Source organism: Macaca thibetana, chromosome 20 (assembly GCF_024542745.1).
Source record: "Macaca thibetana thibetana isolate TM-01 chromosome 20, ASM2454274v1, whole genome shotgun sequence".
Taxonomy (NCBI): Eukaryota; Metazoa; Chordata; class Mammalia; order Primates; family Cercopithecidae; genus Macaca; species Macaca thibetana.
In genome coordinates, this window is record NC_065597.1 from 10805399 (window position 1) to 10833173 (window position 27775).

Consider the following 27775-nt stretch of genomic DNA (forward strand, 5'->3'; position numbering starts at 1 on the left):
TTTTTTTTTTCAGACAGGACCTGGCTTTGTCACCCAGACTGGAGTATAGTTGTGCAATCTCCGCTCACTACAACCTCTGCCTCCCAAGCTCAAGCGATCCTCCCACCTCAGCCTCCCAAGTAGCTAGGATTACAGACACACGCCATCACACCGGCTAAGTTTTAATTTTTTTTTTTTTTTTTTTTTTTTTGTAGAGACAGGGTCTCCCTGTGTTGGCCAGCTTGGTCTCGAACTCCTTGGCTCAAACGTTCCTCCCGCCTCGGCCTTCCAAGGTGCTGGGATTACAGGCGTGAGCCACCGCGCCTGGCCCCATCTGGCATTTTTTCCCACCTATTCAAAATCTCTTGGATCTGTAACACGGTCACGGACTCCAGGTTCGGAGCAACGGGCAGGACCCCCGGTGTTGGCAGATATCGGGTGCTCCTTGCTGAACAGTCCCCCTTCTGCCAGGCGCCTCGTCCACCTCCGCAGCCTGGACTCTGGAGGGGACCAGCCTGGGTGGGCCGCGGGGATCCCCGGGCAGGCAGCGTCCCCTGGTGTTCGCGGCAGGGACTGCGGGGCGGGGTGGAAGCAGGGGGCGAGGACCAGCTGGAGGCCCGCCACACGCGCCACCCTCCTGGCCACGCCACTCCCCACCACAACGTCTACCCTGGCGGAGAAGCTCCTGGGCGACAGGGTGGGAGGGCAGGTGGGACTCGGCCCCCCTCCCACAACCCCGCTCCCTGGTGAGCTCTAGGGCCGCGAGGCCGGGGCGGGGAGGGGCCGGGCCGGGGGCGGCCTGGCAGGAAGCGGCGCGCACCTTCCGCCGCCGGGGGAGCAGGTGGCTGCCGTGCGGGTCGGGGCCCCTGGCTTCCTGTGTGCGCGCTCGTCCGCTGCTGTTTCCCGCCGGAGCTCGTTGGGCCTCCCAGGCCCACCCTGCCCATGGCCCAGACCCCCGACGGCATCTCCTGTGAGCTGCGAGGTAAGCGCTGGCTCTTCCCGCCTTCTTGGCTGGGAGGAAGTAGTGCAGCCCCAAAATCAGAGGCCCACCCAGCGCCCCGGAGGGCCCGGTCAGAGGTTCTCTCTGCTCCCCAGGAGGGCGGGCGCCCCAGATCCTCTCCCTTCCTTCCTCGCTGGCTGCAGATTAGCCCCAGGGCCCCAGCCTGGCACAGACTGCGGGCACCAGTGGCTTATGTGCAAGGACCGAAGTCATCCAGCAGGCTGCCCTTCCACAGGCGAGATCACCAGGTTCCTGTGGCCCAAAGAGGTGGAGCTGCTGCTGAAAACCTGGCTACCCGGGGAGGGTGCTGTGCAAAACCATGTCCTGGTATGGGGCAGGGGACAGAGCCGGGGAGGCAGCTGTGGCCCCACAGAAAGAGCCTCTTGTTCTGCCCAGGGTATCAGACTGTCTTTCCCCAGGCGCTGCTACGATGGAGAGCCTACCTGCTACACACCACCTGCCTCCCACTGAGGGTGAGTCCCAGGGCCTGGCCACACCTCCCACCCTCCAGCAGCTACCTCGGCAAAGGGCTGCATCTGCGGTCCTTCTTGGCCTTGTGGGCCCTGACTTTGCACCAGCAGTCGGCTCCGGGCAGCCAACAGGAGTGGAGTCCAGGCAGGTCTGGCTCTGCTCCAGGCTGCCCAAAGGACTAGGCTTCCATGAAGGCGGGGTTTGGGGCTTGGTCCCAGCTGATCTAGGTGCTTACTAGGTGGACTGCACATTCAGCTACCTGGAGGTCCAGGCCATGGCGCTGCAGGAGACACCCCCTCAGGTGAGACATCTAGTACCCCACCTGGGCCTGCAGCCTGGTCTTCATGCTACCACCATCACCTGCGCCCATGCGTGGAGCCGAGGCCCAGTAGTCCTCCTTCCCTAGGTCACCTTTGAGCTGGAGTCCCTGCGTGAGTTGGTCCTGGAGTTTCCTGGTGTGGCCGCCCTGGAACAGCTGGCCCAGCATGTGGCTGCAGCCATCAAGAAGGTCTTCCCTCGCTCAACCCTTGGGTGAGGCCTGGCAAATTTGAGGGGCTGACAGGGGAGGAAGGAGGAGGGAGTGCATGAGAAGGGCTGCTTCCCATCCCAGAGGCTGGAAGTCCCTTGCCTCCTTCTGCTTAACCCCCTACCAGGAAGCTATTCCGGAGGCCCACACCTGCCTCCATGCTGGCTCGGCTGGAGAGAAGCAGCCCCTTGGAGTCCACTGGCCCCTGCAGCCCCTGTGGTAAGGGCAAAGGCAGGACCACAGGCCTTCCAGCCTGCCCCAACTCTGCCTCCCCAGACCCGCAAGATAGGGGGGGAGCCCACACTGAACAGAGCCATTCAGGTCACAGCCACCACCTAGCCTGTGGGTCTGGTCTTCCTCCATTGCTGATCTTTTGTCTCTCTCCTTCCCACTATTGCACCCCTGTCCCCTCCCCAGGTGGCTTCTTGGAGACATATGAGGCTCTGTGTGACTACAATGGCTTCCCTTTCCGAGAGGAGATTCAGTGGGTGAGGGTAGGGCCCTTTTGGAGGGCTCTGGAGACATCTGGTCCCCCATGTGTGCTGAGCCCCTCCCTGCCCCTTGTGGTCCCAAGCAAATTGTAAGCATCTCCTTCTTGCCCAGGACGTGGACACCATCTACCATCGCCAGGGCTGCCGCCATTTCAGCCTGGGAGACTTCAGCCACCTCGGCAGTCGGTGTGCAGCCTGCCAGGATGGGAGAGGAGGAAGATCCCGGGGCCCATATCCCTAGGCCTCATCTTCTCCATGGAGGGGCTGCTGGGCCTGGGACCTGGCTGGAGGGCCCTGAGCTCTGCCTCTCTTTCCACCCTCCCACCAGGGACCTGGCCTTGAGTGTGGCTGCCCTATCCTACAACCTGTGGTTCCGGTGCCTCTCCTGTGTTGACATGAAACTGGTGAGGGGGTGGGGGGTAAGGGCAGGGAGGGGCCAAGGGTGTGAGCCAGGGTGCAACCCACTGAGGGCCAGGGTGCAGCCTGTGAGCCGCCACCCTCTGCTTTTCAGAGCCTTGAGGTCTCAGAACAGATTCTACACATGATGAGTCAGTCATCGCACCTGGAGGAGCTGGTGCTGGAGACCTGCGGCCTGAGGGGGTGAGGGGACAGGGCAGGGCTTGGAGAGGAGAGTCTGGGGGCTTGGAATTGGGGGCTAGTGGACTGGAAGGGGTTGGCAAGCCGGGGGCAGAATCTCATGCCTGGGGTCTGGTCCCCAGAGACTTTGTCCGACGACTGGCCCAGGCTCTGGCGGGACACTCGAGCTCTGGGCTGCGGGAGCTCAGCCTGGCAGGGAACCTGCTGGATGACCGAGGTATGGATGAGCCTGGGGACCGCAGCGGCGGGCAGCAGGAGGAGGTGAGACCCACGTGGCTGGTCCCACCCCCTAGGCATGGCTGCACTCAGCAGACACCTTGAGCGTTGTCCAGGAGCCCTGAGGAGACTCAGCCTCGCCCAGACAGGATTGACTCCGAGAGGTAGGCTGGATGAGGGAGGGGGTGAGGGGAGGGGGGTGGGGTCTGCCCAACTGCTGAGCTACCCCACCCCACCACCAGGAATGAGGGCTCTGGGCCGGGCACTGGCCACCAATGCTGCCTTCGACTCCGCCCTGACCCACCTGGACCTTTCCGGGAATCCCGGGGCGCTGGGGTCCTCCGAGGACAGTGGGGTAAGTGACTGTCTTCAGGGTGGGATCCTGGGGTTGCTCGGAAGCCCTGGGAGGCCATCCCCGACTCCATCCCACCCCTGTCCTCCCGCCAGGGCCTCTATAGCTTCCTGAGCCGTCCTAACGTGCTGTCGTTCCTGAATCTCGCAGGCACCGACACCGCCCTGGACACTGTGAGGGGGTGCTCCGTGGGGGGATGGATGACCGATAGGGCGGACTGGAGGGCAGGACAGGGAGGGCTCGGTCCCCCAGCGGGTGCAGCCAACAGCCTCCCCCCGCAGCTCTTCGCAGCGCTGTCCCGAGGCTGCTGCATCAGCCTTACCCACCTCGACGCTTCGAGGAACGTCTTCTCCCGCACGTAAGGGGGACCTGTCCGGGCCGGGGGAGGCAGCTGGAAGCCGCCTCCTTGCGCCCCCAGGCCCACCTTCCCACTTCCCCCAGGAAGTCCCGCGCTGCGCCGGCCGCGCTGCAGCTCTTCCTCAGCCGCGCGCGGACGCTGCGGCACCTGGGCCTGGCGGGCTGCAAGCTGCCGCCGGACGCGCTCAGGTCAGTGTCTGACCCCGGCCACGCCCCGCGGGCGCTCCAACCCCGCCCTGGCCTTCGCCCCTCCCCGCTTCTGCTCCGGTCGCTCCCACAACCTCCCCCAGATCCTGGCCCTGCCTCCTTCGTTCGCACCCTGGAGCCCCCTGTCCCAGCTCCCGCCACCCCCTGTAACGTCCCCTCCCAGGGCTCTTTTGGATGGCCTCGCGCTCAACACGCACCTCCGCGACCTGCACCTGGACCTCAGCGCTTGCGAGGTGAGCGCCGGCCCCCAGAGAACACACATTGGGAGTGGCGCTGGAGGCGGGAGGGCAGGGCCGTGGGCCGCCTACCCCTCCCCACTCGCGGCCTGAGTGGGTCCCATCTCCTACCTCCCACATCCAGCTGCGCTCGGCCGGCGCCCAGGTGATACAAGACTTAGTGTGTGACGCAGGCGCTGTGAGCTCCCTGGATCTGGCGGATAACGGTGAGGCTGCACAGGAGCCCATCCTCGCATCATCCACTCGATTCCCAGTCCCCACCCTATCCTTGCAACTTCGCCTGGTGCGTGACCCGAGTCACCCCCAGGCTTCGGCTCGGACATGGTGACTCTGGTGCTGGCCATCGGGAGAAGCCGGTCCCTGAGACATGTGGCGCTTGGAAGGAACTTCAACGTCCGGTGCAAGTGAGCCCCCACCCCACTCCTGGGCCTCCCAGACAACACCCTACCACCCCTGTCCCCCACAACTGCGGCCCCTGCCCACAGGGAGACCCTGGACGACGTCCTGCACCGGATTGTCCAGCTTATGCAGGACGACGACTGTGTGAGTTCACGGGACCTTGCAGGGTCCTCGGGCAATTAGACCCCTTTGGTCTTCCCTTCTCTTGTTCCCTCAGACCCTGTGACCTGCCCTCACTGACCCCTGACTCCAGCCATCAATGGCTTTCTCTTAACCCCAGCCTCTTCAGTCTCTGTCGGTGGCTGAGTCTCGGCTGAAGCTGGGCGCCAGCGTCCTACTCCGGGCCCTAGCCACCAATCCTAACCTGACCGCGCTGGATATCAGCGGCAACGCCATGGGGGACGCGGGCGCCAAGTTGCTGGCCAAGGCGCTCCGGGTCAACTCCAGGCTCCGGTGGGCGGGGTCAGAGGGGTGGGACCAGCGGGCAGGGGGCGCGGTGGAGAGGAGGGTACCGAGCTAAGGGGCGGGACTGAATGAGGCGGAGCAATGGAGCAGGTAGACGAGGCGAACGGACGAGGCCGAGGGTTGGGTGGGGCGTTGTGGAACTCTGTCCCCGACTGAAGCCAGGCCCGGCCCAGGTCTGTGGTCTGGGACCGGAACCACACATCTGCTCTGGGTCTGCTGGACGTGGCACAGGCGCTGGAGCAGAACCACAGCCTGAAGGCCATGCCTCTGCCACTGAACGACGTGGCCCAGGCGCAGCGCAGCCGCCCTGAACTGACAGCACGTGCAGTCCATCAGGTGGGCGTCCCCCTCTTCCCTTGTCCTTCTCTGCACCCTGGCTCTGTCCCTCGGCATTTCTCAATACCCCTTACCCCTAGATCCAAGCCTGTCTCTTGAGGAACAACCGCGCAGACCCTGCCTCTTCTGACCACACGACCTGCCTTCAGCCACTCGGTCTGGTCTCAGACCCCTCAGAGCAGGTCAGTGTCCCCTCCCCAACCACGAGAGGTAGGGCATGAGGAGACCTGTGGCATCCGGGAGCCTCCATGAGTCAGAGGGTCTGACTTTCCTGGAGCCAGAGTGCCTGAACCCTGCTGTCCCAGACAAAGTCCCTCTCCTTGATCTGGAGACTGCTAAACACCCCTTAAATAGCTCTCCAATGACACCCTTGGTTGCGTAACGTTAAGCATGTAAACAGGGTGTCCTGTTAAAGAGGAATTTTTATGTCCTCCCTCAGTTTTCCCCCAATTGTAACCCCATCTCTGACCTCACATATTCAGAGCTCCCCTCTCCTCTCCATGGTGTGTCCAAACCCAGCTGCTCCTTCACTGTCTTCATCTCCCTCCACTACCTTATCTATTGGAGGTGTTTCCACCTCTCCATTCCCAAATACCTCTTCTTTCCTAAGCTGCAGAGCCCAAAGGTCTTAATCCAGACATCCTGCAGAGCTTCATGCTCTGCACTTCTCCAAGTGATGTTATCGTCTTCCACAAACCCTGTTCTCTACCCTGGAGCCCAATTCCACTGGTGCCCACAGCCACCCAGTGCTGTGGACAGAGGTTGGGGCATCCTTCCAGGTCTCTCCTGGTCACACTGGAGCCCTCATAGCCCTCCTTCGTCCTGCCTCTAGACCAACCTTCAAACGTGCCACTCTTTACCCCCACACCAATTATTCCCTTGCTCCTCCTGGTCCCTCCTCCAGGGCTACTCACTCTCTTTTCCACCCCTCTCCCAGTCTGTCCTCTGTGTGGACAGACTGAGCTTCTAAAACACAGACATGATTTACAACTGCTTTCCTTCCTATTCTGGGCACTTAGGAAGTATATATAAAGTCCTTAAAATGAACCAAAGCAACAGATAGTTCCTTCCCTCCTTGAACAGATAGGGTTCCAAATTGGCTGGTCTAAGAGTGCCAGCTTCAGGACTTCCCTCTGTTAAAGAGCCTGGGAGGAAGGCAGGCAGGATCTGGGAGACTGGGAGGGAGCTAGGCTGAGACTGATCCCCATTCCCCCCCAGGAAGTGAATGAATTGTGTCAGTCGGTGCAGGAGCATGTGGAGCTGCTGGGCTGTGGGGCTGGACCCCAGGGTGAAGCCGCTGTGCACCAGGCTGAGGATGCCATCCAAAATGCCAACTTCTCTCTCAGCGTGAGCACTCCGCCTCCTGCTACAAGGACCCTTCCCCTCTTAGTCAGCTGTCAGCTTGCAACTGCTTTTCCTCTTTGGCCCTCAGATTCTCCCCATTCTATATGAAGCTGGAAGCTCCCCAAGCCATCACTGGCAGCTTGGGCAGAAGCTGGAGGGCCTTCTGAGACAGGTGGGCGAGGTCTGCCGCCAGGACATCCAGGTGAGAGGGTACTCCTGCCCCAGCCCCACCTCCGTTCGCAGGTTTGACCCCCATCCTTTAGTTTTAACTATGATATCCCCTGACTCAATATTCTGTTGGAGTTGGAGCCTCAAGCCAGCAGCCTGGTGTCTGGACATATCCTCACCATGCTCTGACCTTTGTCCAGGACTTCACTCAGGCCACACTGGACACAGCAAGGAGCCTCTGCCCACAGATGCTGCAGGGATCCAGCTGGAGGGAGCAGCTAGAGGGGGTCCTGGCAGGCTCGAGGGGCCTCCCAGAGCTGCTCCCAGAGCAGCTGCTGCAAGATGCCTTCACTAGGCTCAGGTAGGCTGGATGGGGCTGGGCTGGGCAAGGCTAAGCAAAGCCAGCCCATTAACCTCTGTCCTCTCCTGCCCTTAGGGATATGCGGCTATCAATCACAGGGACCTTGGCAGAGAGCATTGTGGCTCAGGCTTTGGCAGGCCTGAGTGCAGCCCGGGATCAGCTGGTGAGGGGGAGATGTGCACACACTTTCGTGCAAACACACACATGCAGTGACTTGGCCATCTCCCTTGCAGGGGCTCTGTAATGTCTTCTGGGGTCATGTAGCGTAGGGCTATTTCAGGGTCCCCTTAGCACCAATGGGATCATGGCTGAGGCCCTACGTGCCATCTTTGGCTGCTTGGTATTGCAGGTGGAGAGTCTGGCTCATCAGGCCACAGTGATAATGCCCTCTGCCCTACCGGCACCAGACGGAGGTGAGCCCGGCCTCCTTGAGCCTGGGGAATTGGGAGGTCTTTTCTTCCCCGAGGAAGAGAAGGAAGAGGAGGAGGAGAAGGTAAGTAGTTTTAGAACACGGGGCATAGCACTCCCAATTTTCCCATCTTGCTGTGGAGTGTGGAAGGTGAAAGGCAGTTCTTTTGGGGTGGTGCTCTCCTACCTCAGGCTGAGTTTGTGCCCTCCCCACCAGGATGACAGTCCTCCACAGAAATGGCCTGAGCTCAGCCACGGTCTTCACCTGGTTCCCTTCATTCAAAGTAAGTCAGGGCCTTGGGGAAGGGAGTTTACATGGGTGGGCTGAAGCTCCATTAGACTGGGGACCCGGGTACCTGGATGAATTCATTCAGCCTTGTCTGGGTACCCCCAGCCCTTGACTGGGCCAGGCCAGGACCCCCGTGTAACTTGCAAAGCTGGGGTCTGCTGTGGTCAGCCCGGGGCGGGACCTGGGCAGACTAGGGACTGGACACCGGCTCGACTCGCCTCCCCCATGCCCCTTTCCCTACCCCCGGGACGCGCATGCTTGGCGGCGGCGCGGAGCCGCGCGCGCTCGGGGCCGCGCTCAGCACCACGGACAGCGGCGGCGGCGGGGGAGGGGCGGAGGGGCGGGGGGACGGGCGGCGTAGCCGGGCCCCTCCCCGCGCCCTGGGCGGGTCCCCCGCCGCCCTAGCGCCTCCGCCGCCACCTCCCCGGGCTCGGCGCTCGGTGCTCTTCTGGTGCTGTCCCCTCAGGTGCTGCTGAGGAAGCGGAGCCGGAGCCCGAGCTGGCGGCTCCGGGAGAAGATGCGGAGCCGCAGGCTGGGCCGTCTGCGCGCGGCTCTCCGAGCCCTGCCGCCCCCGGGCCCCCCGCCGCCCCACTGCCCCGCATGGACCTGCCACCGGCGGGGCAGCCCCTGCGCCATCCGACCCGGGCCCGGCCGCGGCCGCGCCGCCAGCACCACCACCGCCCGCCGCCGGGGGGCCCCCAGGTGAGCACCCTTCCCCCACTCCGGAGCGCGTGTAATTGGGGATCGCAGGTGACCCGGCCGCTCCTCATGGGTGGTGGCGGTCAAGGAGAGGGGTTGGTAGGGGCCCAAGGCCACCTGGTCGTGCGGCCGCGGTCACATCCTGGCTTCTTCCTGGTCACCCCGCACCCCAGGCCATGCCTGTGCAGGACCATGGGTGTGCGGGTTCCGTTCGGGGTGTGCCTGGGTGTGGGACTCCGCCTCGGGGCGGCCCGCGGCCTCCGTGGCTGCGCGAGAGAGGGTGTCCATCCTCCCTCCCTCCCCCGGGGCTGCTGAGAGATGCCGGGCACCGGGTAGCCGGGCCGCGGGGCCAAGCCTGCGTCTGCTGCGCGTCCGGCGGCAGCGCGTGTGGGGAGATGCGTGTGTGGGCTGCAAGCCCGCGGGGGCAGCGGGCACTGTTGGAGGGCGGGGAGGAGCTGGCTTGAGGTCCCCCAGAGGGTCTGACGCAGCAGCCGGCGCCACTGAGCCGGCAGCAGGCCGGGTGGAGTGGGGGTGGGGTGGGGGGGGGGACACTGCAGGGAACTGTTCGCAGCAGAGCTGGTGGCAAGTGGGAATGGGTGACCCCGGGGGCACGTGGGGGCTAGGTTTGCTGGTGACTGGGTGGCTCGGGCATGTAGGATACTCTGTGGGACAAGGACGGGTGTGGACTGGGTGTGCGGGCCAGCAGCGGGTGAGGAGTGTGTGAAATCTGGTGTCTCTGTCCAGCAGCAGGACAGTAGGAGGCTGGTATCAGCAGCCCCTAGGATCACCCCAGTCTGGAATCCTGGAGTTACTCAGTCCAGGCTGCCGGCCAGGGGCGGGGAAGAAGCCAGAGTTGCACTCAGCCCTGACCCCTGACCCCATGATGCCCCCCAGGTGCCCCCAGCCTTGCCGCAGGAAGGGAATGGGCTCAGTGCCCGCGTGGACGAGGGCGTGGAGGAATTCTTCTCTAAAAGGCTGATCCAGCAGGATCGCCTGTGAGTGAGGGGCATCTGCTGGGGGTGGGAGAGGGTGGGATGCCTGATGGGCTTTCTCACTCACTGCTGGGTGTCCCCACAGCTGGGCCCCCGAGGAGGACCCGGCCACTGAGGGGGGTGCCACTCCTGTCCCCCGTACACTGCGAAAGAAGCTGGGCACCCTCTTTGCCTTCAAGAAGCCTCGTTCAACGCGGGGTCCACGACCTGATCTAGAGACCAGCCCTGGGGCAGCTCCCCGAACCCGAAAAACTACGTTTGGCGACCTACTGCGGCCGCCAACCCGTCCCAGCCGTGGTGAGGAGCCTGGTGGGGCTGAGGGGGACACCAGCAGCCCTGACCCTGCCCGCAGGAGCCGACCTCGGTACACAAGAGATAGCAAGGCCTACTCGATGATACTGCTGCCTGCTGAGGAGGAGGCAACGCTGGGTGCCAGACCTGACAAGGTAAGGCTTGCTGATGGCAGGGCTAAGGCACTTCTGGGACCCAGGGCATGGACTCTCTCCAACCCGAGCATCTCTGTCCCTAGAGGCGGCCCCTGGAGCGGGGAGAAACAGAGCTGGCTCCATCCTTTGAACAGCGGGTACAAGTAATGCTGCAGAGGATAGGCGTCAGCCGAGGCAGCGGGGGTGCCGAAGGCAAGAGGAAGCAAGTGAGTTGGGGGCACATGACCGTGAAGTGAGAGGGCAGGTGGCATGCTGTGGGTGACATATGTGACCAAGATGGAGGAGACTCATGACAGATAGGTCTAATTGTCAGTTCTACTCCGTCCTCCTCAAAGTGGTTACAGAATCGACCTTTCTTCCCTCTTGGCTTCTCGACCCAGGCACAGGCCACCAGTATCTCCTCTTCAGACCTGAGAAAGTCTTTTCTCTGCAGGTCTAACAGAAATCTAAGGCCTGGGCCGGGTGCCGTGGCTCACGCCTGTATTCCCAGCACTTTGGGAGGCTGAGGCAGGTGGATTACCTGAGGTCAGGAGTTAAGAGACCAACCTGGCCAACATGGTGAAACCCTGTCTCTACTAAAAATACAAAAATTAGCCGGGTGTGGTGGTGGGCACCTGTAGTCCCAGCTACTTGGGAGGCTGAGGCACGAGAATTGCTTCAACCTGGGAGACAGGGCAGTGAGCCTAGATCGTGCCACTGCACTCTAGCCTGGACAACAAGAGTGAGAATCCATCTCAATTAAAAAAAAAAAAAGAAAAGAAAAAAATCTGACCTTGTCACCTGTACTTGAAATAGCAAGTCCTCCAGGGGCTTCTTCTCAAGACACTGTTCAGACTTCACACCCTGCTTGGGGGCCCTGTGGGGTCTTGGCCCTGGCCACCTTAAAACCTCACTGCTTTCCTCCCCTAGGTGCAAATCAGAACCTCCACACACATCCCTGGGTGGTCTGGATGTCCTCCCTGCCTCGCTTCCAGTCTCTAATTGTGGGTTACACCAGGTCCCTCCTCAGCCATCCCTGCATTGCCCATGGTTCTTCCCTGACTCTCCTCTGTGGCCACCCTGCTAATGTCACTCTCATCACAATCCCAGAGAACCCCAGTCCTCCATACCATTCAATATCTTTTTTTTTTTTGAGGCGGAGTCTCACTCTGTTGCCCAGGCTGGAGTGCAGTGGCCAGATCTCAGCTCACTGCAAGCTCTGCCTCCCGGGTTTACGCCATTCTCCTGCCTCAGCCTCCCGAGTAGCTGGGACTACAGGTGCCCGCCACCTTGCCCAGCTAGTTTTTTGTATTTCTTAGTAGAGACGGGGTTTCACAGTGTTAGCCGGGATGGTCTCCATCTCCTGACCTCGTGATCCGCCCTTCTCGGCCTCCCAAACTGCTGGGATTACAGGCTTGAGCCACCGCGCCCGGCCCCATTCAATATCTTAAAACAAAACAAAGCATGAAGTTGGCCTGAATTTAGAAACATTGAAGTGTGCGAAGAGTTCTAAGAGGGCTGGACTGGGTTTGCCATGTTCTTGTCCAGTCCATGGTGGGCATTCAGTGGCTGGATTATAAGAACAATAATGAACAAAAGGCTAGGGTTTGGGGCCAGGGCAGGGCTGGAATCTGATTGCCCTGTTTCCTACAGAGCAAAGATGGCGAAATCAAGAAAGCTGGCTCAGATGGTAAGTGGGAGCCTGGGGTGTGGCAGCACATTCGCTGGGAGGTGTCCTTACAGACAGCCCCCAAGGCACTTGCTCTCCTGGGGGAGGAAGGGGAGAGGCCAGGTTTTTCTTCCCCTCGCCTCCAAGTCCCCAGCCTGAGTCCCCAGCTCCGCCTTGCAGGTGACATTATGGACAGTTCCACGGAGGCCCCTCCCATCTCGATCAAGTCCCGCACCCACTCTGTGTCTGCTGGTGAGTGATGGCCACTGTGTGTGTTGGTAGGGGGAGCAGGGACAGGCAGGAGCAGGGTCAGACCGTTGTTCAGACCTATCTCCAAGACCTGACCAGGTCTTGGCTGACACCCTTCTCCCCACAGACCCCTCCTGCAGACCTTGCCCAGGGAGCCAGGGGCCCGAGTCTGCCACCTGGAAGACACTGGGGCAGCAGTTGAATGCAGAGCTCAGGAGCCGTGGTTGGGGCCAACAGGATGGTCCAGGCCCTCCCTCTCCTGGTCAAAGCCCAAGTCCCTGCAGAACCAGCCCCTCCCGAGACAGCCTGGGCCTCCCAGAGGACCCTTGCTTGGGCCCTAGGAATGAAGGTAGGCAGGCACCCGATTCCCCATCCCAATCCTGGGTTGGGTGCTGGAAGAGTTCCTGCTGGGAACTCGGCTCCTCTAAGGACCCTGAGGGTGGGAGGCAAGGGCTGGAGTGGGGACAGCTGTTGGAACACCCGATTCCCTGGCCTCCCTCAGATGGCCAGCTGAGGCCGAGGCCTCTCTCGGCAGGGCGGCAAGCAGTGTCTGTGCATGAGGACCAGCTCCAGGCCCCTGCTGGTGAGGGGAGACACCTCCACGTGTGCTTGAATGCAGGAGATGCGGGAGGGTGGGCTTCTGGGGCTCCCTTCATGGCTTTGGTCCTTGGAGGGAGCCACCAGTGTGTGAGGGCTCAAGAAATCAGGGAGCCAGAAGGCCAGGTGCAAGGGTTTGACAATAAGCCCTTTCAACTAGCACTGGCTCCATGTCCCGAAGAGCAGCCTCTGTCAGGGGTGAGGACGCAGGGATGAGGGATGCTCTGAAGGCAGCAGTGTGTGTGAGCGCATACTTACATGCACTGGAGGTGGAAGAGAGGGGCAGAGGATGGACAGACCCCGAGCCTTTCTGTGTCCCTTAGAACGGCCCCTGCGGCTGCAGCGCTCCCCGGTCCTCAAACGCAGGCCAAAACTTGAGGCACCTCCATCCCCAAGCCTAGGTAAGAGGGGGTCCAGGCCAGCTGGGAGGGTGGCAGGACTGCTTAGCCCAGCCCTGAACCTTCCTCTCTCCCCCTCCCTCTCCTCACAGGATCTGGCCTTGGAACGGAGCATCTGCCCCCACAGCCCACAGAGCCCTCCAGCCCTGAGCGGAGCCCACCCTCCCCAGCCACAGACCAAAGAGGCGGCGGCCCCAGTCCCTGATCCTCTCCTCTCCTGCCGCATGAGATTATTTTATTAAAAAACTCAAAGGAAGCAGAGTGTGGAGCGGTATCTGTCCTGCGTGACCTCTCACATTGGAGTTGGCTCAGACTCTGGATCCATCAGAAAGTGCAAGGCCCAGGCCATGAGCTGGGGAGGAAGCCTGGAAAGAAACCACGGCTGCAGGTCAATGGAGCCTGGGACTAGTGACCAAGAGTGGGGGCAGACCCAGGAACTCACCTGGCAGCTTGGACCCGAGCACAGAGGGACGTGCAGGGTGGCTCATACTCATATTGGAAGGCAGAACCATCACGATGCCTCTTTGGGGGTTCCTGAAAGGGGTATGGTGTCTGGGCAAGAGCTAACAAGGACCCCAACCCCATCCAAGGCTACCCATGCTCCCTCCCAGCTCCACCTCAGGCCTTCCTCATTCCACCCTCCAGCTGCAGAGGGGCTACACTCACCCAGACACGGCAGGGCTCCTGGGCTCCTTTGGTAGCTCCGGTCCTGGGAGAAGGCCGCTGATTCTTGCAGGGCAACCCTACAAACTCCTTGAACTCCAGGCTAGGTTTCTGGGGCCTGGTCACAAGAGCCTGGTGTGGACTGGGGACATGGCCACGGGGTGAGAGATTGGGAGTGCAGCTCTGGAGTGGGGAGCTAGGGGTTTGGCTGGGGTGTGGGGACCTGGGGATCAGGGGGGCAGGGGCTGAGCAGATGGCTGGTGGGGGCTGGGAGCTGCTCCTCTGCCCTGGGTCTGGAGCAGCCAAGGACAGGGCAGGCAGAAGGCTGATGCTGGTACCACTTTCCTCGGATGACATGTGGCCGGGTAAGGCTGGGGTTCCTGAGGAGGAGGGGACTCATTGTAGGCAGAGCCCTCTCCGCTTAGAGCAGCTGAGTGGCCTGTGAGCTCAGACAGGACTGCAGGGACCGTGTTCATTCCCCACCCGCCGTGCAACTTTAACAGCATCCCGCGCAGCCCGGGAACCTGACAGATGGCAGTGAGTGCCTGTGACCTGTGCATCACCTCACCTGAGGAACTGGGTGAGGAAGGAGAGGCTATGAGGGTCAGAGATAGGTCCTGCAGAGCCGGGTCTGGTGGGGGCAGCTCACGGCCTGGGGGGTTCAGGAAGGCTTATCAGCACTGTGGACCTGGGCCCCAGGTATCCCCCCAACCTCTCCAGTCCCCCTTACCCTGTGTCCTCTGACAGGGGCCTAGAGAGCTCAGAATTAGCTGGTCATTCTCAGAGATGCATAGCATTGAGCTGGGGACAGTGTACACAGCTTCTCCCTGTGGGACATAAACTCTGTAGGACAGGCCCGTTTACTCTCATGTCCTGTGGGACATGACCCTTGCCCAACTCCTCACCCTGACATCTCCCAAGAAAAGCCCCAGACTGACCGTGGCCTTGCATCGTGAGGCAGCCCAGTGGGTGAGCGGAGGTGCTGTGCAAGGGCCCTCCAGCGTCAGGCAGCTTTCAGCCAGGCACACCAGCGCCCCCTGATGCTCCTGATCCTCCCGCATTTCATCCAGAAGCTGGGACAGTGATAGGCCTGGGGACAGGGGACCATGGGATGAATCAAGGCTTAAAGGAGAGGACCGGGAGGGGAAGTGGGAGGAGAGCTTATTGAGGAAGCGGGAGTTTAAGGCTGGAGAGGTCACTGCACAGGGTGTTAGGACGGCTGGCCAAGCCCTACAGTACCTGCATTGGACGAGGTGGACTCTGAAAGGTGCTCCCTACAGGAAGAGAGTGGCCAGGACTCAGGAATCATGCTGAAGCCTGTCTACCCAGACACACCAACCCCTCACCAAACCACACGTGGCCCCCGAGCCCAACCCCAGACTCACTCAAGGCAGTCATAGAGCTTTTTCTGAACATCTAAGTCTTGGTTGCTAAGAAAAAGATAAGGGTAGTTAATGGGGGCCCAAGCCCTCCTACCCCAAAGGCTTCTGCCAGCGCCGGCCAGGCTGGGGTGGGGAGAGCTGCTGGAGGGCGAAGGCATCACTTACCAACCAGGCACCCGTAGCCGGGGCTGCTCCGTGGGCAGCAGGCTGAAGCGGTCCACCTGGAGATAGAACTCTGCGGGCTGGAGGAGTTCGGGGGGAAGGGGAGGTCTCAGGAATCGTCACGAAGAGTCATGCCCGGTAACCCGCCCAAGGCAGTCTCACCACTCACCGCGCCGCCCTCAGCGACCTGGATATGAACCCCGCAGTCCTGCAGCAGCAGCAGCCGGCCCTCTGTCCCGCGGAAGCCGAACTCCTTCTCCTCCCTGCGGCGAGCAGGACCCTCACTGCCGGGCCCACCGGAACACAAGGCCCGCCCACCTCGCTCTCTCCTGAGGGACTCCGACCTCCGGAGCCGCGCGGGGCCTCTCACCAGTCCGAGGTGTCCAGGGCCTCCCGCGTCACCAGGCATCGGACACTGTAGGTCCCGTCAGACACAAGCAGCGTGGCCCCGACGTCGGACGCGTCAGGGGCGTGGGATGGGCCCGCGGCCGCGGCCTCGGCCTCCTGTAGTACCTGACGGCGGTGAGCGGCGTCAATCCCACCACCCCGGGCCTCCGCCTCGGTCTCCGGGCCCTGAGTGGGGGCTCACCTCGAGCAGCTGCCCGGCTCGTGGACTGGAGAGTGTCTCCGACCCCAAAATCAGCTCTCGAATCCAGGGCCGTAGGACCAGCCTTCCCGAACCTGCCATCCCGGCGGCTGCACCTAGCGGAGGCAAACCGCCCGGGTTTCCCGCGGGCGCCAAGGCCCCGCCTCTCCTCGGAAGAGGAAGCGCCTTCGGCTGGGCGGGGCCTGAGGAGGAGGCCCCGCCCACGTACACCCCGCGCCTGCGCAGGAGAGCGTCCTGCTCGGGAGGTTATGTGGAGACTCCCGCTGGTCCTCGGGATGCTGGCCCGTTTACTCTCATCGCGGCGTCACTCCGACAGCGGCCCGGCGTTTCGGCCGTTCGTCAAGATGCCTGTGGTACCGAGAGGGAACAGAACAAGAGCTGGTCCGGTCTCTGGAGAGGGATCCAGGGCAGGGGCCTGCGGCCGAGTGCCGTCCGTTAAGTTGACTCGAAACCATTTCAGCGCCGTGTGACCCCCGAGGGGTTCAGCACATATTTTTTATGACTCAGTTTCCTCATCTACACAATGCACGGTCTTGTAAGGCCAGTGGAAATAAGAGCACACACACAACGTCCAATAAATGGTACTTCCTTGGCCCTCCCCTCGGATTGGCCGAGCTCTCCTCGCCAGACTCCGGGGGCGCGTGGACCTCAGCGTGATGACGCAAGAGCGGAGGAAGGTTCCTCTCCACCCCCGGCTCCGTTTCCTAGGAAACGTGGACTCCGCGTTCCACTCTGCTTCGCTGCCCCCTTGACGTCAGGCTCCGGCTGGGAAGGCGGGGCGTGTGCTACCGCCAGGGGCGGGGCGGCGCGGGCAGGCCGGCCGGGCTGTGCACCTGCGCCTCGGCGGGCCGCCTGGGGCACCGTCCCCGGCCCGCCCGGCCCCGCCATGGCCCGGCCGCAGAGGACTCCGGCGCGCAGTCCCGATAGCATCATCGAGGTGAAGAGCAAAGTAAGGGCTCCTTCGGCCTCGGCCCTAGGCGCTCCCAATTCCCTCTTTCTCCCCTTCCCAGCTCCTTGGTCCCCGCCACCTCTTCCCTCTATCTTCCAAGTCCCATTCTGCATTTCTGCTCGCCTTCCCCCATCCATCTTCCTTCCTCCACTGCTGGTCTCCAGATCTCTCTGTGGCCTGAGTACCTGGAGGGCGGTGAGAAGACCTTGGACAGCGTCCCTGGTACTGGAGCTGAGGTCTGGGCTTAAGGCTGCCGCTTTTGCGGCAGCCGGTATCTTTCCCACCCCTGCCAGCCTGCGGTGAGAAAGGGGCGCAGGCTGTCCTGACTCCTCTCCCCCAACCCCGACTTCCAGTTTGACGCCGAGTTCCGACGCTTCGCGCTGCCCCGCGCTTCGGTGAGCGGCTTCCAGGAGTTCTCGCGGTTGCTGCGGGCGGTGCACCAGATCCCGGGCCTGGACGTGCTACTTGGCTATACGGATGCTCACGGCGACCTGCTGCCCCTCACCAACGACGACAGTCTGCACCGGGCCCTGGCCAGCGGGCCCCCACCACTGCGCCTATTGGTGCAGAAGCGGGGTGAGGAGGGGTACAGTGGGCAGCCTCTGTGGGGTAAGGTGCCTGTGGGGCAGGTCTACAAGGGTTAGTCCATGCCCAGGGTACCCACGTGTCACCCTCTGCAGTCCCTGCCCTTGACCTGACCTCCAAGTGGTAGGAAATAGCTACAGTGGCCCTGTAAAGAGCCCAAGTTGGGGAGCAGGTCTCTGATCTCAACACCCCCCTCTTCTGCAGCAGAAGCTGACTCCAGCGGCCTGGCTTTTGCCTCCAACTCTCTGCAGCGGCGCAAGAAAGGGCTCCTGCTGCGGCCAGTGGCACCCCTTCGCACCCGTCCACCCCTGCTAATCAGCCTGCCCCAAGATTTCCGCCAGGTTTCGTCAGTCATAGATGTGGACCTACTGCCTGAGACCCACCGACGGGTGCGGCTGCACAAGCATGGTTCAGACCGCCCCCTGGGCTTCTACATCCGAGATGGCATGAGTGTTCGTGTGGCTCCCCAGGGCCTGGAGCGGGTTCCAGGAATCTTCATCTCCCGCCTGGTACGTGGGGGCCTGGCTGAGAGTACAGGGCTGCTGGCGGTCAGTGATGAGATCCTTGAAGTCAATGGCATTGAAGTAGCCGGGAAGACCTTGGACCAAGTGACGGACATGATGGTCGCCAACAGCCATAACCTCATTGTCACTGTCAAGCCGGCCAACCAGCGCAATAACGTGGTGCGAGGGGCATCTGGGCGTTTGACAGGTCCTCCCTCTGCAGGGCCTGGGCCTGCTGAGCCTGATAGTGATGATGACAGCAGTGACCTGGTCATTGAGAACCGCCAGCCTCCCAGTTCCAATGGGCTGTCTCAGGGGCCCCCATGCTGGGACCTGCACCCTGGCTGCCGACGTCCTGGTACCCGCAGCTCTCTGCCCTCCCTGGATGACCAGGAGCAGGCCAGTTCTGGCTGGGGGAGTCGCATGCAAGATGGTAGTGGCTTCAGCCTCTGACAGGCAGGATGCAGCCCCATGCCACTCCAAACTGCTGGGACATGGCAGGGACTTCACAGTGGGGGTTTTTAGCTGGCTCCCAGGGCTCCCTCAGCCTGGGGAACATTAAAGGTTTTTCTACAAATACAGTCTTGGTCCTTCTGTGTCCCAGTCCCAGCCTCCTCCCTGGTCCCACCAGCTTGTCTTCTGCTCTGGACTAAGTCCGGAGTGACAATGGGGAAAACTTCCTGCAATCAAGCAGCAGGAGGGCCACCAGGCTTGGCATTTTTAGGGTAAAAAAAGCTCTTATGGAAACAAATCCTGTGTACAAAAGGTTTAATTTTGGCAAAGCAGTTAAAAGGCTGGGGTGGCCCTTCTGCAGCCACTGGTGGCTGGGAGGAGTGCTCTAGGGACACTGGCCACCCCCCTGCTCCTGTCTTCAGACCTCTGCTCTGGGATTGGGTCTGACTCTGTCCTTTGCAGCCATGTGGCGATCCTCAGCATGGAGCTCCCTGCCACTGTCCCTCAGAGGGGCTCAAGTATCCATCTTCACGAAGACTTTGGGCCGAGAAAAGATCTTGATGGCCTCCTCTACCTGCACCAGTTTCCGATCCAGCTCAGCACGGTGGCTCTGGGCCCTCAGTGAGTCTGCCCCGGCAGGCAGCAGTACCAGCTCACGCAGCAGCTGGCTCTGGCCTACAGGGGGCCCGGGAACAGTGAGAACAGTGAGTGTTGGGCAGGGGTGCCTGGTCCCCAGTGGGGTCCCCCTCCAGCCTCCCTGCCCAGGTACTCACTCTGGAGCAGCTTGGTCAGTGTTTCCAGCCGCTGGTTTTCAGGCATGCGCGTGTGGCCTGGGGGCATGGCAGGGTCTGGCTGGCTCTGCTTGCGAGCCTCAGCCTCCCGCTGCCACAGGTCCCTGCGCTCCAACAAGCTGTGGGTACACAGGTTCAGGGTTGATGACCCCAGGGCAGAGGTTGGTTCCCGCCCTCCACAGGTGTCTCCCTCACCCTGAGTGTCAGGCAGTGAGACCTACTAATGCGGCACATGGCCCTTCTGTGTGGCATTGTAGTGCTCCTGGGCCTGCCGCTGCTGCTCTAGCACTTGTGCCAGGACCTGCAGCGAGCAGGAATGCCTCTGGGGGGCCCTCTTCGCAGCTCGTGCATTGTGACGAATGAAGTCCACCCCCAGGCCTGGCTCCTGCAGGACACAGCAAGCGTGGGTGGGGGCAGACAGCATTATGTTGTGTCCCTGAACCCCCACCACACACCAGGAACCCTGCCCAGCCACCATCCAGCCCCCACACATCCTCTCACCTTAGCTTTGGGACCTGGTGGTGTTGGCTGGGGACTAGGTACACGGGGTGGTGGGAGGCCAGGGCCGCAGCGGGAGTGCGCCCGCAGGAAGTGTGCAGACTCTGTCCCAAAGGCAGGGCCAGGCTCCTGGAGGGCAGGGCACAGCAGAGAGACCAGGCAGGCTGAGGTCTGGGGCTCAAGCTGCAAAACCCTGGCCCTCTTGGCCCTTCTGACCTTTGCATCCGTGTCCCTCGGGCCCTCTTCCCTCTTCAAGAGACAGTTGTCCTCATCAGCACACAAACGTGTGAGTACGTCACATTTTTAAGAAAACAACAGGCCGGGCGCGGTGGCTCAAGCCTGTAATCCCAGCACTTTGGGAGGCCGAGACGGGCGGATCACGAGGTCAGGAGATCGAGACCATCCTGGCTAACACGGTGAAACCCCATCTCTACTAAAAAATACAAAAAACTAGCCGGGCAAAGTGGCGGGCGCCTGTGGTCCCAGCTACTCGGGAGGCTGAGGCAGGAGAATGGCGTAAAAAAAAAAAACCCGGGAGGCAGAGCTTGCAGTGAGCTGAGATCCGGCCACTGCACTCCAGCCTGGGCGACAGAGCCAGACTCAGTCTCAAAAAAAAAAAAAACAAAGAAAACAACAAACCATCTCTCCTTCCACCTCAGTACTGGCCCACCTACCACTCTCTTTCATCCTTCCTAGCCAAGCTTCCTGGCTCTAGCCCCGCAAGGTTCCTGACGGCTGGCCTCCAAGTCCTCAAATCCAGGCGGTCACTTCCTTGGTCTCGTTGTCCTCAACCTGATCGTCAATAACTCCTGGGTCTCACTCCTGAGATCCAGGCCTGAATTTCCATCTGCTTCCTGGACACACTCCCACCCCCTGGGAGCCCCACAGATGCTTCAGCCCAGACACATTTGTGTGACCTTGCCTTTCCTCTCACTCCTGCTCCTCCTGCTGAGTCCCTGGATGGAAAGATGGTGCTACTCTCTACCCGAGACAGAGCCCCCCACCATACCCCTGCCCTTCCCACTGTCCTCAGAAATAAGGACTGAAAAGTGGCTTTTGTGGCCCCTGATGTGGGCCCAGCTGACTTCTTGGCCTAACTTCACGCCTTTCTTTCCTCACAGTGAACTGTACACCTGGCATCTCCACTGCTGCGTGCCCTGTGGTCTGTGAGGTTCCATCTTTTGGGAATGTTCTCCTCTGCTGTCCCCTTGACTAACTCCTGCTTGCCCCTGAGGATCAGCCCCGCCATCAACACTTCTGAGAAGCCCCCCAGCCTCGCCCTGCAGCAGAGCCAGGGTCTCTTAGTTCCCTCCCTCCCCAGAACTCGGATCAGGGTATAGCTGCCTGTTGGCCAACAAAAAGGATAATACTTCTGGCTCCCTGGAGCAGGTACCTGGAGCTGGGCCTTGACCTGGGACTCCACCTTATCGTACTTGGGTGAGCGCCACAGAGCTTTCAGGGGCCTGGGCTGTCCATGCTCTCGGCTGCGCTCCTGTTCTCTGAAGCGCTTCTGAATCTCCCTGATCCGCCTCAGGTTCTCCTTCTCATGGTCTTTAGGGTCCTTCCCTGGAGAAAAGATGCCACCAGTCTCTGCCCTACATAGGGCCCACACAATCCAACTTCCACTAGTTCACACACAGGCCTGCCCCCTGCCTCCTACAGAAAGAGTTCCCTTCCTCATGTAGTATTTCAGGATGACTGTCTCCATTATTATTATTATTATTTGAGACAGTGTCTCGCTCTGTCACCCAGGCTGGAGTACAGCAGCACGATCACAGCTCACTGCAGCCTTGACCTCCCCAGCTCAAGGGATCCTCCCACTTCAGCCTGCTGAGTAGCTGGGATTACAGACACACGCCACCACGCCAGGCTAATTTTTGTATTTTTTGTAGAGATGGGGTTTCACCATGTTGGCCAGGCTGGTTTCCATCTCCTGGGCTCAAGTGATCCGCCTGCCTGGGCCTCCCAAAGTGCTGGGATTCCAGGAGTGAGCCACTGCGTCCGGGTGATTTTCTCCATTATTATAGTGAAGTATACCATAGATCATCTCATATATGACATTCATCTCTTGTTCTTTGTCTCCCACCTTGACTCAGTGATGGCTCATGCTTATCTTCAACCCTGTGTTCTAGCACCTATATGGCCTGGCACACAGTGGGCACTCAACAAACAAATGTGACGGGTAATAAATGCACGAGCAGGCCGGGCGCGGTGGCTCAAGCCTCTAATCCCAGCACTTTGGGAGGCCGAAACGGGCGGATCACGAGGTCAGGAGATCGAGACCATCCTGGTGAACACAGTGAAACCCCGTCTCTACTAAAAATACAAAAACTTAGCTGGGCATGGTGGCGGGCGCCTGTAGTCCCAGCTACTCAGGAGGCTGAGGCAGGAGAATGGCGTGAACCCGGGAGGCGGAGCTTGCAGTGAGCTGAGATCCGGCCACTGCACTCCAGCCTGGGCGACAGAGCGAGACTCCGTCTCAAAAAATAAAAATAAATAAATAAATAAATAAATAAATAAATGCACGAAGCAGAGCTAGGGCTTCGTGGCAACTACCTTATTCAGTTCACTTCCTTCGAGAAGGTAGCACATTTCTCCCCCTTTTATAGTTGGGGAAACTGAGACTCAAGAGATGCAAAGCCTGGGCCCAGGTCAGGGCGGAAAGAGCAGCTGCTTTTGATCTCTTTCCACCCCGCATTGCCTCTCTGCCCCTTCTTCCATTCCTGGGACTTACTCTTAAGAGAGGCCCCAGGACCTAGGGAGATCCCCTCGAGTTGCAACAGCACGTCCCCGACGCCGCGCCGGCCGCGCTCCAGGACCTCTCGGGCACCGGGACCGATGCGGGGGCCACAGGGAGCGTTGGCGTCCAGGGCCCGGTCCGAGGTCAGCAAGTCCAGCTTCAGCGCGTTTCCCTCGAGGCGCCCTTGAGCTGTGGGGCGGAGCCGGGCGGAGTCCAGGACTCAGGTGGAGCCGGGGCCGACCCCTGAGCCTAGCACCACCGCCAAGCCTCCGGACTCACCCGAGGCCGGCCGCCGGTAGTAGTCAGGGCAGAGCGTCGGGTCTGGGGGGATGGGCCCCGAGATGCGGGACGGGCCCTCGCACATGCCGCCGGCACCGCCCAGCAACGGTGCCCCGAGGCCTGCAGGGCTGTGCACCTCCCTCCCCGGGCCCCCTTCCCCAACCCCGGGCCTCCTCCCTCGCCTGGGACCCTGACCCTGGCGTGCCCGTCACTCCCGGGCCCCTGCCGGTCCCTGCCTGGGCCCCGGCCTCGCTCGCCGCCTCCGCGACCTCTCCCCCCAGCCCACTTCTCGGTCCCGCTCGCGGCCTCTCCCCCGCGGCACTTGGGCAGGGGCTCACTCGAGAGGTTTTGCCGCCAGCCGCTGCCACCCGACGGGAGTTGTTGTTGCCGGGCAACCGTGGCTTCCGTCCCCGGGGTCAGGGCCCACTGACCCTGGCGCAAAGCGTCCTGGGGCTTGTAGTTTCCGCTGAGTGTGGGCTCCGCTGTCGCGGGTTTCGCTTCCCAGCTCTGCCCTCGCTTGCTGGCCCGTCTCCAGGGTCAGCGCGGGGCCACCATCCAGCCGCTCGGGGCCCTCCCCAAGCAGCTGTGGAGGATGCACTGAGCCTGCGCAGCCATGGCCTCGGCAGGGGCGGAGAGGCGGCCGGGGGTCCAGGAGGCTACGGTCGTGGGGCAGGGACAGCTCGCGGAGGACCCCGGCAGCGCTGAGACCTCCGAGGTGACCGTCAGGCTGTTTAACCTTTAAACAGGGGGCCGCAGCACTCTGAGAGGCGGAACTCTGAGCGCCCCGACCCGCTAACTGCCAGGCTGGGCCCTCCAGGCGGGGAGGGGCACAGGCTGGTGTCCTTATTCCTGTTTCGGTGTCTAATGTTAGGTGTTCAGTGACGGATCCCTATGTCCTTTGCCCGACCATGGTGACCGATGGCCTGTGTGTCACCTCTAGTGTCCAGTGGCGGAAGAACATTTCCTGGTGCCAGCCCATGAGGCCCGCGGAACCCAGGGTGAAGACCAGCGCCCAGCAGGCGCAGCTTCGGAGCTGGAGCTCCAGGAGGAAGGACCCAAGCTGGGGGAGGAGAGGCCCAAGCCGGAAGCCGGGGCGCTACAGGAGAGAGGCCCCAGGCCCGTGGTCTCCATTGTGAGGCCCCGTCATGGTCCAAAGAGAAAGCCTGTCAAGTGAGGGGGCTCTGGGGGAGGAGGAGGGGAAGGAGCTGCAGGCCCGGGGTTGGGGCACACACCCCAGTAGCATTCCTGATTCCTGCACTCCTGCAGGAAGGATTCTTGTCCCCTGTCACTACCATCACTCTCCTCTCCCGTTCTTCCAGAGCCCCCATGTAGGGAGCAGCAGGAGAGTGGGAGCTTCAGGGTTTGTAGGGCACTGGGCTCACTGGCCTCTAAGCCTCTTGGGCCTGGGGCCTCATCGACCAGGAAAGGGGCAGGCGTCGAGTCCTGGGGCGGTGGGCAGGCTGGGGTATTCCCTGGGTCAGGTCTCTTGTCCCTGGCTCAGGTCCCTCAGCCTCCCGGGCCTTCGTGCCCATCCCAAGGCTGAAGCTGAGCTGCCACCCAGGCTGCCGCTGCAGGAGGAGGAGCCAGAGGGCAGCCAGAGTGAGCCCTCACCATCTGCCAAACAGCACAAAAAAGCCAAGAAGCGCAAGAGCCTGGGGGCTCCCGTGCTCCACGCTGTGGCCAGCACGGTGTCTGCACCCTTAGAGACATTGGGGCTGGAGCGTGAGTGGCAGTCCCTGGGCTGTTCCTTCTCCCTGTGGGGCCTGACATGGCACAACCTGGCGCTCTAGCCTCTGCCCTGCCCTGGGTCTTTGCAGGAAAGGCCCAGCGCCTGCGGCCCCTGTACCAGTACATCAACTATTGCAACCCCGAGCTGAACCAGGCAGGGGAGGGGGACGGGGAGGCCGAGGTGGAGGCAGAGGCAGAGCTGGCCCTGGTTCCCGAGGAGGCAGGTGTGGAGCAACTGCAGGCCTTGCTGCCCTTGGCAGGTGAGCTGGGCCCAGGCCTCGCTTTGCCCTGTCCCAGTCCATTAGTGACCCCCATCCATGCTCTGGCTCCCCTCGGAGAGGAGGCTGGAGAGGAGGCTGGGGGCTTGCCCAGCTTGGGGGTGAGTGACCACCACAAGGCTGAGGTGGATAAGTCAACCCAGGTGGACATCGACAAGATGCTGAGTGTCTGCACTGCTCCGCTTGTCCCCCCGCTCTCTCCTCAGTACAAGTGACTGTCCCGCCCCACTGGTGGCTCCCCTCCTTCCATGCCTGAATTTGGCTTCAGGCTTCCTGTGGGCCTAGGCCCTCTGGTGGAGGGGGCAAATTTGGCACCTGCCCCCACTTGGGACTTTGGCTTGCTGAAAATAAATATTTTTCTTTTTCAAAGACTTTGTGATTCCCCGGATAGGTTTCCTGAACTGGGAAAGAGGATGGAGGACTCAACAGTGCAGGGTTTGAGGCCTGAATGGTCATCTGCATCTCCTGAGACTTTGACAATGACAGATGCCTTTGTGCCACCCCATGCCTCACTGAATTGGGGTGGACCTGGTACTGTGTGTTTAGGTGAATCTGAGGGTCAGGCGGCTAACTGGGTGATGAAGAGGGAAGTGAGGAGGAGGAACTTGGAGCAGAGGAAAGAAAGGGTCTGTAGGGTCATGGGAAGCAGGTGTTTGGCCCTACTCTTTGTCTCCTAGGGAAGGGCCTGCATTTGGTTTCACCTTGAGGGGATCAAAACTTGGGATCCTCCTAGGAGGTAGCTCAGAGTTCTTTTGCCTGTCGCCGGAGTGACAGCTTTGGGATGTTTTCCACTCATTGCCAGACCATAGCTGGACCGGACCTTGTCCATGGAGTAGCCCCTGGTCACAGGTGACAGGGCATCAGTGATGTTTTCCTGACAGGCAGGGGTGGGCAGGGGCAGTAAGTGCATCTGGGGCCCTGAGGCCAAGCCACTGGATGACAACTGTGTCCAACCGGCAGGGATCTCCGCTGCCAGAGCCAGCCAGTGTTGGCCATTTTGGAAACTGCACATCCTGGGCCTCCTGTGTGTTCCTTGGACACCGCAAACAGACACAGGGAATTTCAAGTTCATGGATAATTTCCCCTCCCTCCAACTGGCTTTTCCTCCTGTATCTCATCTGCGCAATTGTTTAAGCTAGAATCTTGGATGTCACCCCAGACTCCATCCTGTTCTTTGCCCCCTGATTCCTACAAGCTAAGCAGACATTGAGGCCAGTGAACATACCCTTTCAGGCTGAGAACCTCTCGGACCCCACAGTCAGCACCGTTGCCTGGACCACTGTCATCTCCAGGTGACAGCCTCACTGGTCTCCCTGCCTGTCGTCCCTTGGCCCACAGATCCATCCAGTGGCCCTGCGACACACACACCTGAGCCCCTGATGGTGTCACTCCCCCTTGGGATTCCCCTTCTCTTGCCCCAGCTACCTTAGAACTCAGTGGCTTCCTGTAATTCCCTGAGCAGTTACACCTTTTCCTCCCTTTACTCTGTGAATGTGGGGTTTCCTCTGCCTAAAATGCCTTTATTCCCACCTCTCCCCCTGGCTAGTGCACATACACCTTTGAAAACCCTGCTTCCTGGGGAGGCAGACAGCATGCCATGTTGCCCTGCATTGTAACACCTACATACTACTATCATGTGGGTTTTAACTGTCTTCAGGGCTAGATTGTGAGCTCCCTAAGGGCACATCTCATTGCATCACATCCACCAAGCCAGAGGGCCCCCTAAAAGGCACCAAGGTGATGAGACCGAAGTGAGGGTGGAGGAAGTTGCAGAGAGGGACATGCCGGAATCTGAAAGGCTGAGGTCATCCCGAGGACACAGTCATGTGTAGGTTCCCTGGAATATGGCCTGGGAAGGTCACTGGAGGAAGTGGGATGGGCAGGTTCGGGTGGGAAAAGCAGGGTCCCCTTTCTGGCATCATCCCAGGCTGCTCCCTCCTTTGACAGGGTCACTTGGGGGCTCACTGGCCCCATGGCAAGCCATGGGCTCAGGATGTTTTTTTTTTCTTTGAGACAGGGTCTCCTTCTGTCACCCAGGCTGGAGTGTAGTGGCACAATCTTGGCTCACTGCAACCTCCACCTCCCGGACTCAAGGATTACAAATGTGAGCCACCGTGCCTGGCCAAAAAATTTTTTTGTGGAGATAGGGTCTGTGTTCCTCAGGTTGGTCTCAAACTCTGGACCCCAAGCAATCCTCCCTCCTTGGCCTCCCAAAGTGCTGGGATTACAGGCATGAGCCAACACACCCAGCCAAGATAATGGAGCTTAACCTCCTCGCTTTATGGTTGGGAAGGCAGAGGCCTGGAGAGAAGTGGCCTTGCAGGAGACTACACCCTGGGATCTAGGAATCCCTGTCCTCAGTTGTGCAGGATCTGCCGACCTGGGGACTCTCTGGCTAAGGCCTAACCCCAGAAGGCCCCCCTATCTTTGTGCAGCCTCCAGGGCTGGAAGTGTAAGCAAGGCCCGCACTGATAAGGAAGAGCTGGTCCTGTCTTCTCACGGGCGAGGCAGGAATTAGAAATCGTGGGAGAACTAGTCTGCAATTCCTGAGGCCTATTACCCAATGGACTTGTCTAAGCAGGGTGGGTGGCAGGAACTGCAGAAAGGATCAAGTCCCTACTACTCCTAGAAGCTCGCTGTAAAGGGGCAATGCTACATGATTTAGGGAGACATGTGTAGCTGGGTGTGGTGGTCTGTGTCTGTAGTCCCAGATATTTGGGAGGCTGAGGCAGGCGGATCGTTTGAGCCCGGGAGTTCAAGACCAGCCTGGGCAACATTTTTCCCTGTCTCAAGAAGTAAAAATGATGCAGCCATAAAAAAGAATGAAATCGTGTCCGTTGCAGCAACATGGAAACGGCTGAGACCACTATCCTAAGCAAATTAACATAGGAACAGGAAACCAAATAGAACATGTTCTCACAAGTGG

At 60.9% G+C, this 27775-nt stretch overlaps 7 protein-coding genes across 13 annotated transcripts in view; 3 read left to right on the forward strand and 4 right to left on the reverse strand.

Annotated features, from left to right (window-relative positions):
* Positions 1-2096, reverse strand: part of TPPP3 (tubulin polymerization promoting protein family member 3) — a 268538-nt gene extending 266442 nt beyond the window's left edge. Inside the window, exon 1 of the mRNA XM_050773282.1 lies at positions 2093-2096. The gene's annotated coding sequence lies outside the window, so the exon portion shown is untranslated. The remainder of the gene's footprint in view (positions 1-2092) is intronic.
* The window catches only part of ATP6V0D1 (ATPase H+ transporting V0 subunit d1), a 303274-nt gene that overhangs the window by 216417 nt on the left and 59082 nt on the right, over positions 1-27775 (reverse strand). The window lies entirely within an intron of this gene.
* CARMIL2 (capping protein regulator and myosin 1 linker 2) lies at positions 619-13487 on the forward strand. 3 transcript variants are annotated; one of them, XM_050773246.1, is made up of 38 exons: positions 619-961; positions 1215-1306; positions 1399-1452; positions 1689-1751; positions 1857-1981; positions 2104-2195; positions 2394-2464; positions 2580-2653; positions 2796-2871; positions 2979-3067; positions 3187-3281; positions 3358-3444; positions 3523-3635; positions 3728-3805; positions 3914-3990; positions 4074-4178; positions 4360-4429; positions 4557-4638; positions 4740-4836; positions 4918-4975; positions 5112-5284; positions 5470-5632; positions 5713-5814; positions 6851-6979; positions 7065-7178; positions 7345-7505; positions 7581-7668; positions 7855-7998; positions 8131-8197; positions 8669-8904; positions 9796-9896; positions 9979-10339; positions 10423-10545; positions 11972-12008; positions 12168-12239; positions 12364-12585; positions 13157-13234; positions 13324-13487. In XM_050773246.1, exons 1-38 carry the CDS (start codon positions 922-924, stop codon positions 13434-13436), a joined length of 4122 nt encoding a protein of 1373 aa, XP_050629203.1. In that variant the 5' UTR covers positions 619-921; the 3' UTR covers positions 13437-13487. The 3 variants fall into 3 exon arrangements, with proteins under 3 accessions (XP_050629203.1, XP_050629202.1, XP_050629204.1); XM_050773247.1 differs by adding an exon at positions 12739-12819 and having other exon boundaries at positions 830-961; positions 3728-3990; XM_050773245.1 differs by having other exon boundaries at positions 3728-3990.
* Positions 13450-16703, reverse strand: ACD (ACD shelterin complex subunit and telomerase recruitment factor). 3 transcript variants are annotated; one of them, XM_050773271.1, is made up of 12 exons: positions 16028-16703; positions 15809-15942; positions 15608-15701; positions 15442-15518; positions 15280-15324; positions 15134-15168; positions 14833-14984; positions 14625-14721; positions 14463-14546; positions 13898-14274; positions 13674-13765; positions 13450-13596 (listed from the first exon to the last, which is right to left on the reverse strand). In XM_050773271.1, exons 1-12 carry the CDS (start codon positions 16124-16126, stop codon positions 13524-13526), a joined length of 1359 nt encoding a protein of 452 aa, XP_050629228.1. In that variant the 5' UTR covers positions 16127-16703; the 3' UTR covers positions 13450-13523. The 3 variants fall into 3 exon arrangements, with proteins under 3 accessions (XP_050629228.1, XP_050629229.1, XP_050629227.1); XM_050773272.1 differs by having other exon boundaries at positions 15626-15701; positions 15809-15951; positions 16028-16684; XM_050773270.1 differs by having other exon boundaries at positions 15809-15951; positions 16028-16684.
* Positions 16813-18663, forward strand: PARD6A (par-6 family cell polarity regulator alpha). 2 transcript variants are annotated; one of them, XM_050773268.1, is made up of 3 exons: positions 16813-16994; positions 17348-17570; positions 17784-18663. In XM_050773268.1, exons 1-3 carry the CDS (start codon positions 16932-16934, stop codon positions 18533-18535), a joined length of 1038 nt encoding a protein of 345 aa, XP_050629225.1. In that variant the 5' UTR covers positions 16813-16931; the 3' UTR covers positions 18536-18663. The 2 variants fall into 2 exon arrangements, with proteins under 2 accessions (XP_050629225.1, XP_050629226.1); XM_050773269.1 differs by having other exon boundaries at positions 17787-18663.
* Positions 18834-23250, reverse strand: ENKD1 (enkurin domain containing 1). The gene is made up of 7 exons (XM_050773277.1): positions 22844-23250; positions 22559-22753; positions 21218-21390; positions 19828-19953; positions 19548-19711; positions 19309-19445; positions 18834-19210 (listed from the first exon to the last, which is right to left on the reverse strand). The coding sequence occupies exons 1-7, from the start codon at positions 22926-22928 to the stop codon at positions 19050-19052; spliced, it is 1041 nt and encodes a 346-aa protein (XP_050629234.1). The 5' UTR covers positions 22929-23250; the 3' UTR covers positions 18834-19049.
* C20H16orf86 (chromosome 20 C16orf86 homolog) lies at positions 23269-25218 on the forward strand. 2 transcript variants are annotated; one of them, XM_050773279.1, is made up of 4 exons: positions 23269-23558; positions 23784-24013; positions 24405-24565; positions 24661-25218. In XM_050773279.1, exons 1-4 carry the CDS (start codon positions 23457-23459, stop codon positions 25062-25064), a joined length of 897 nt encoding a protein of 298 aa, XP_050629236.1. In that variant the 5' UTR covers positions 23269-23456; the 3' UTR covers positions 25065-25218. The 2 variants fall into 2 exon arrangements, with proteins under 2 accessions (XP_050629236.1, XP_050629235.1); XM_050773278.1 differs by having other exon boundaries at positions 23274-23558; positions 24345-24565.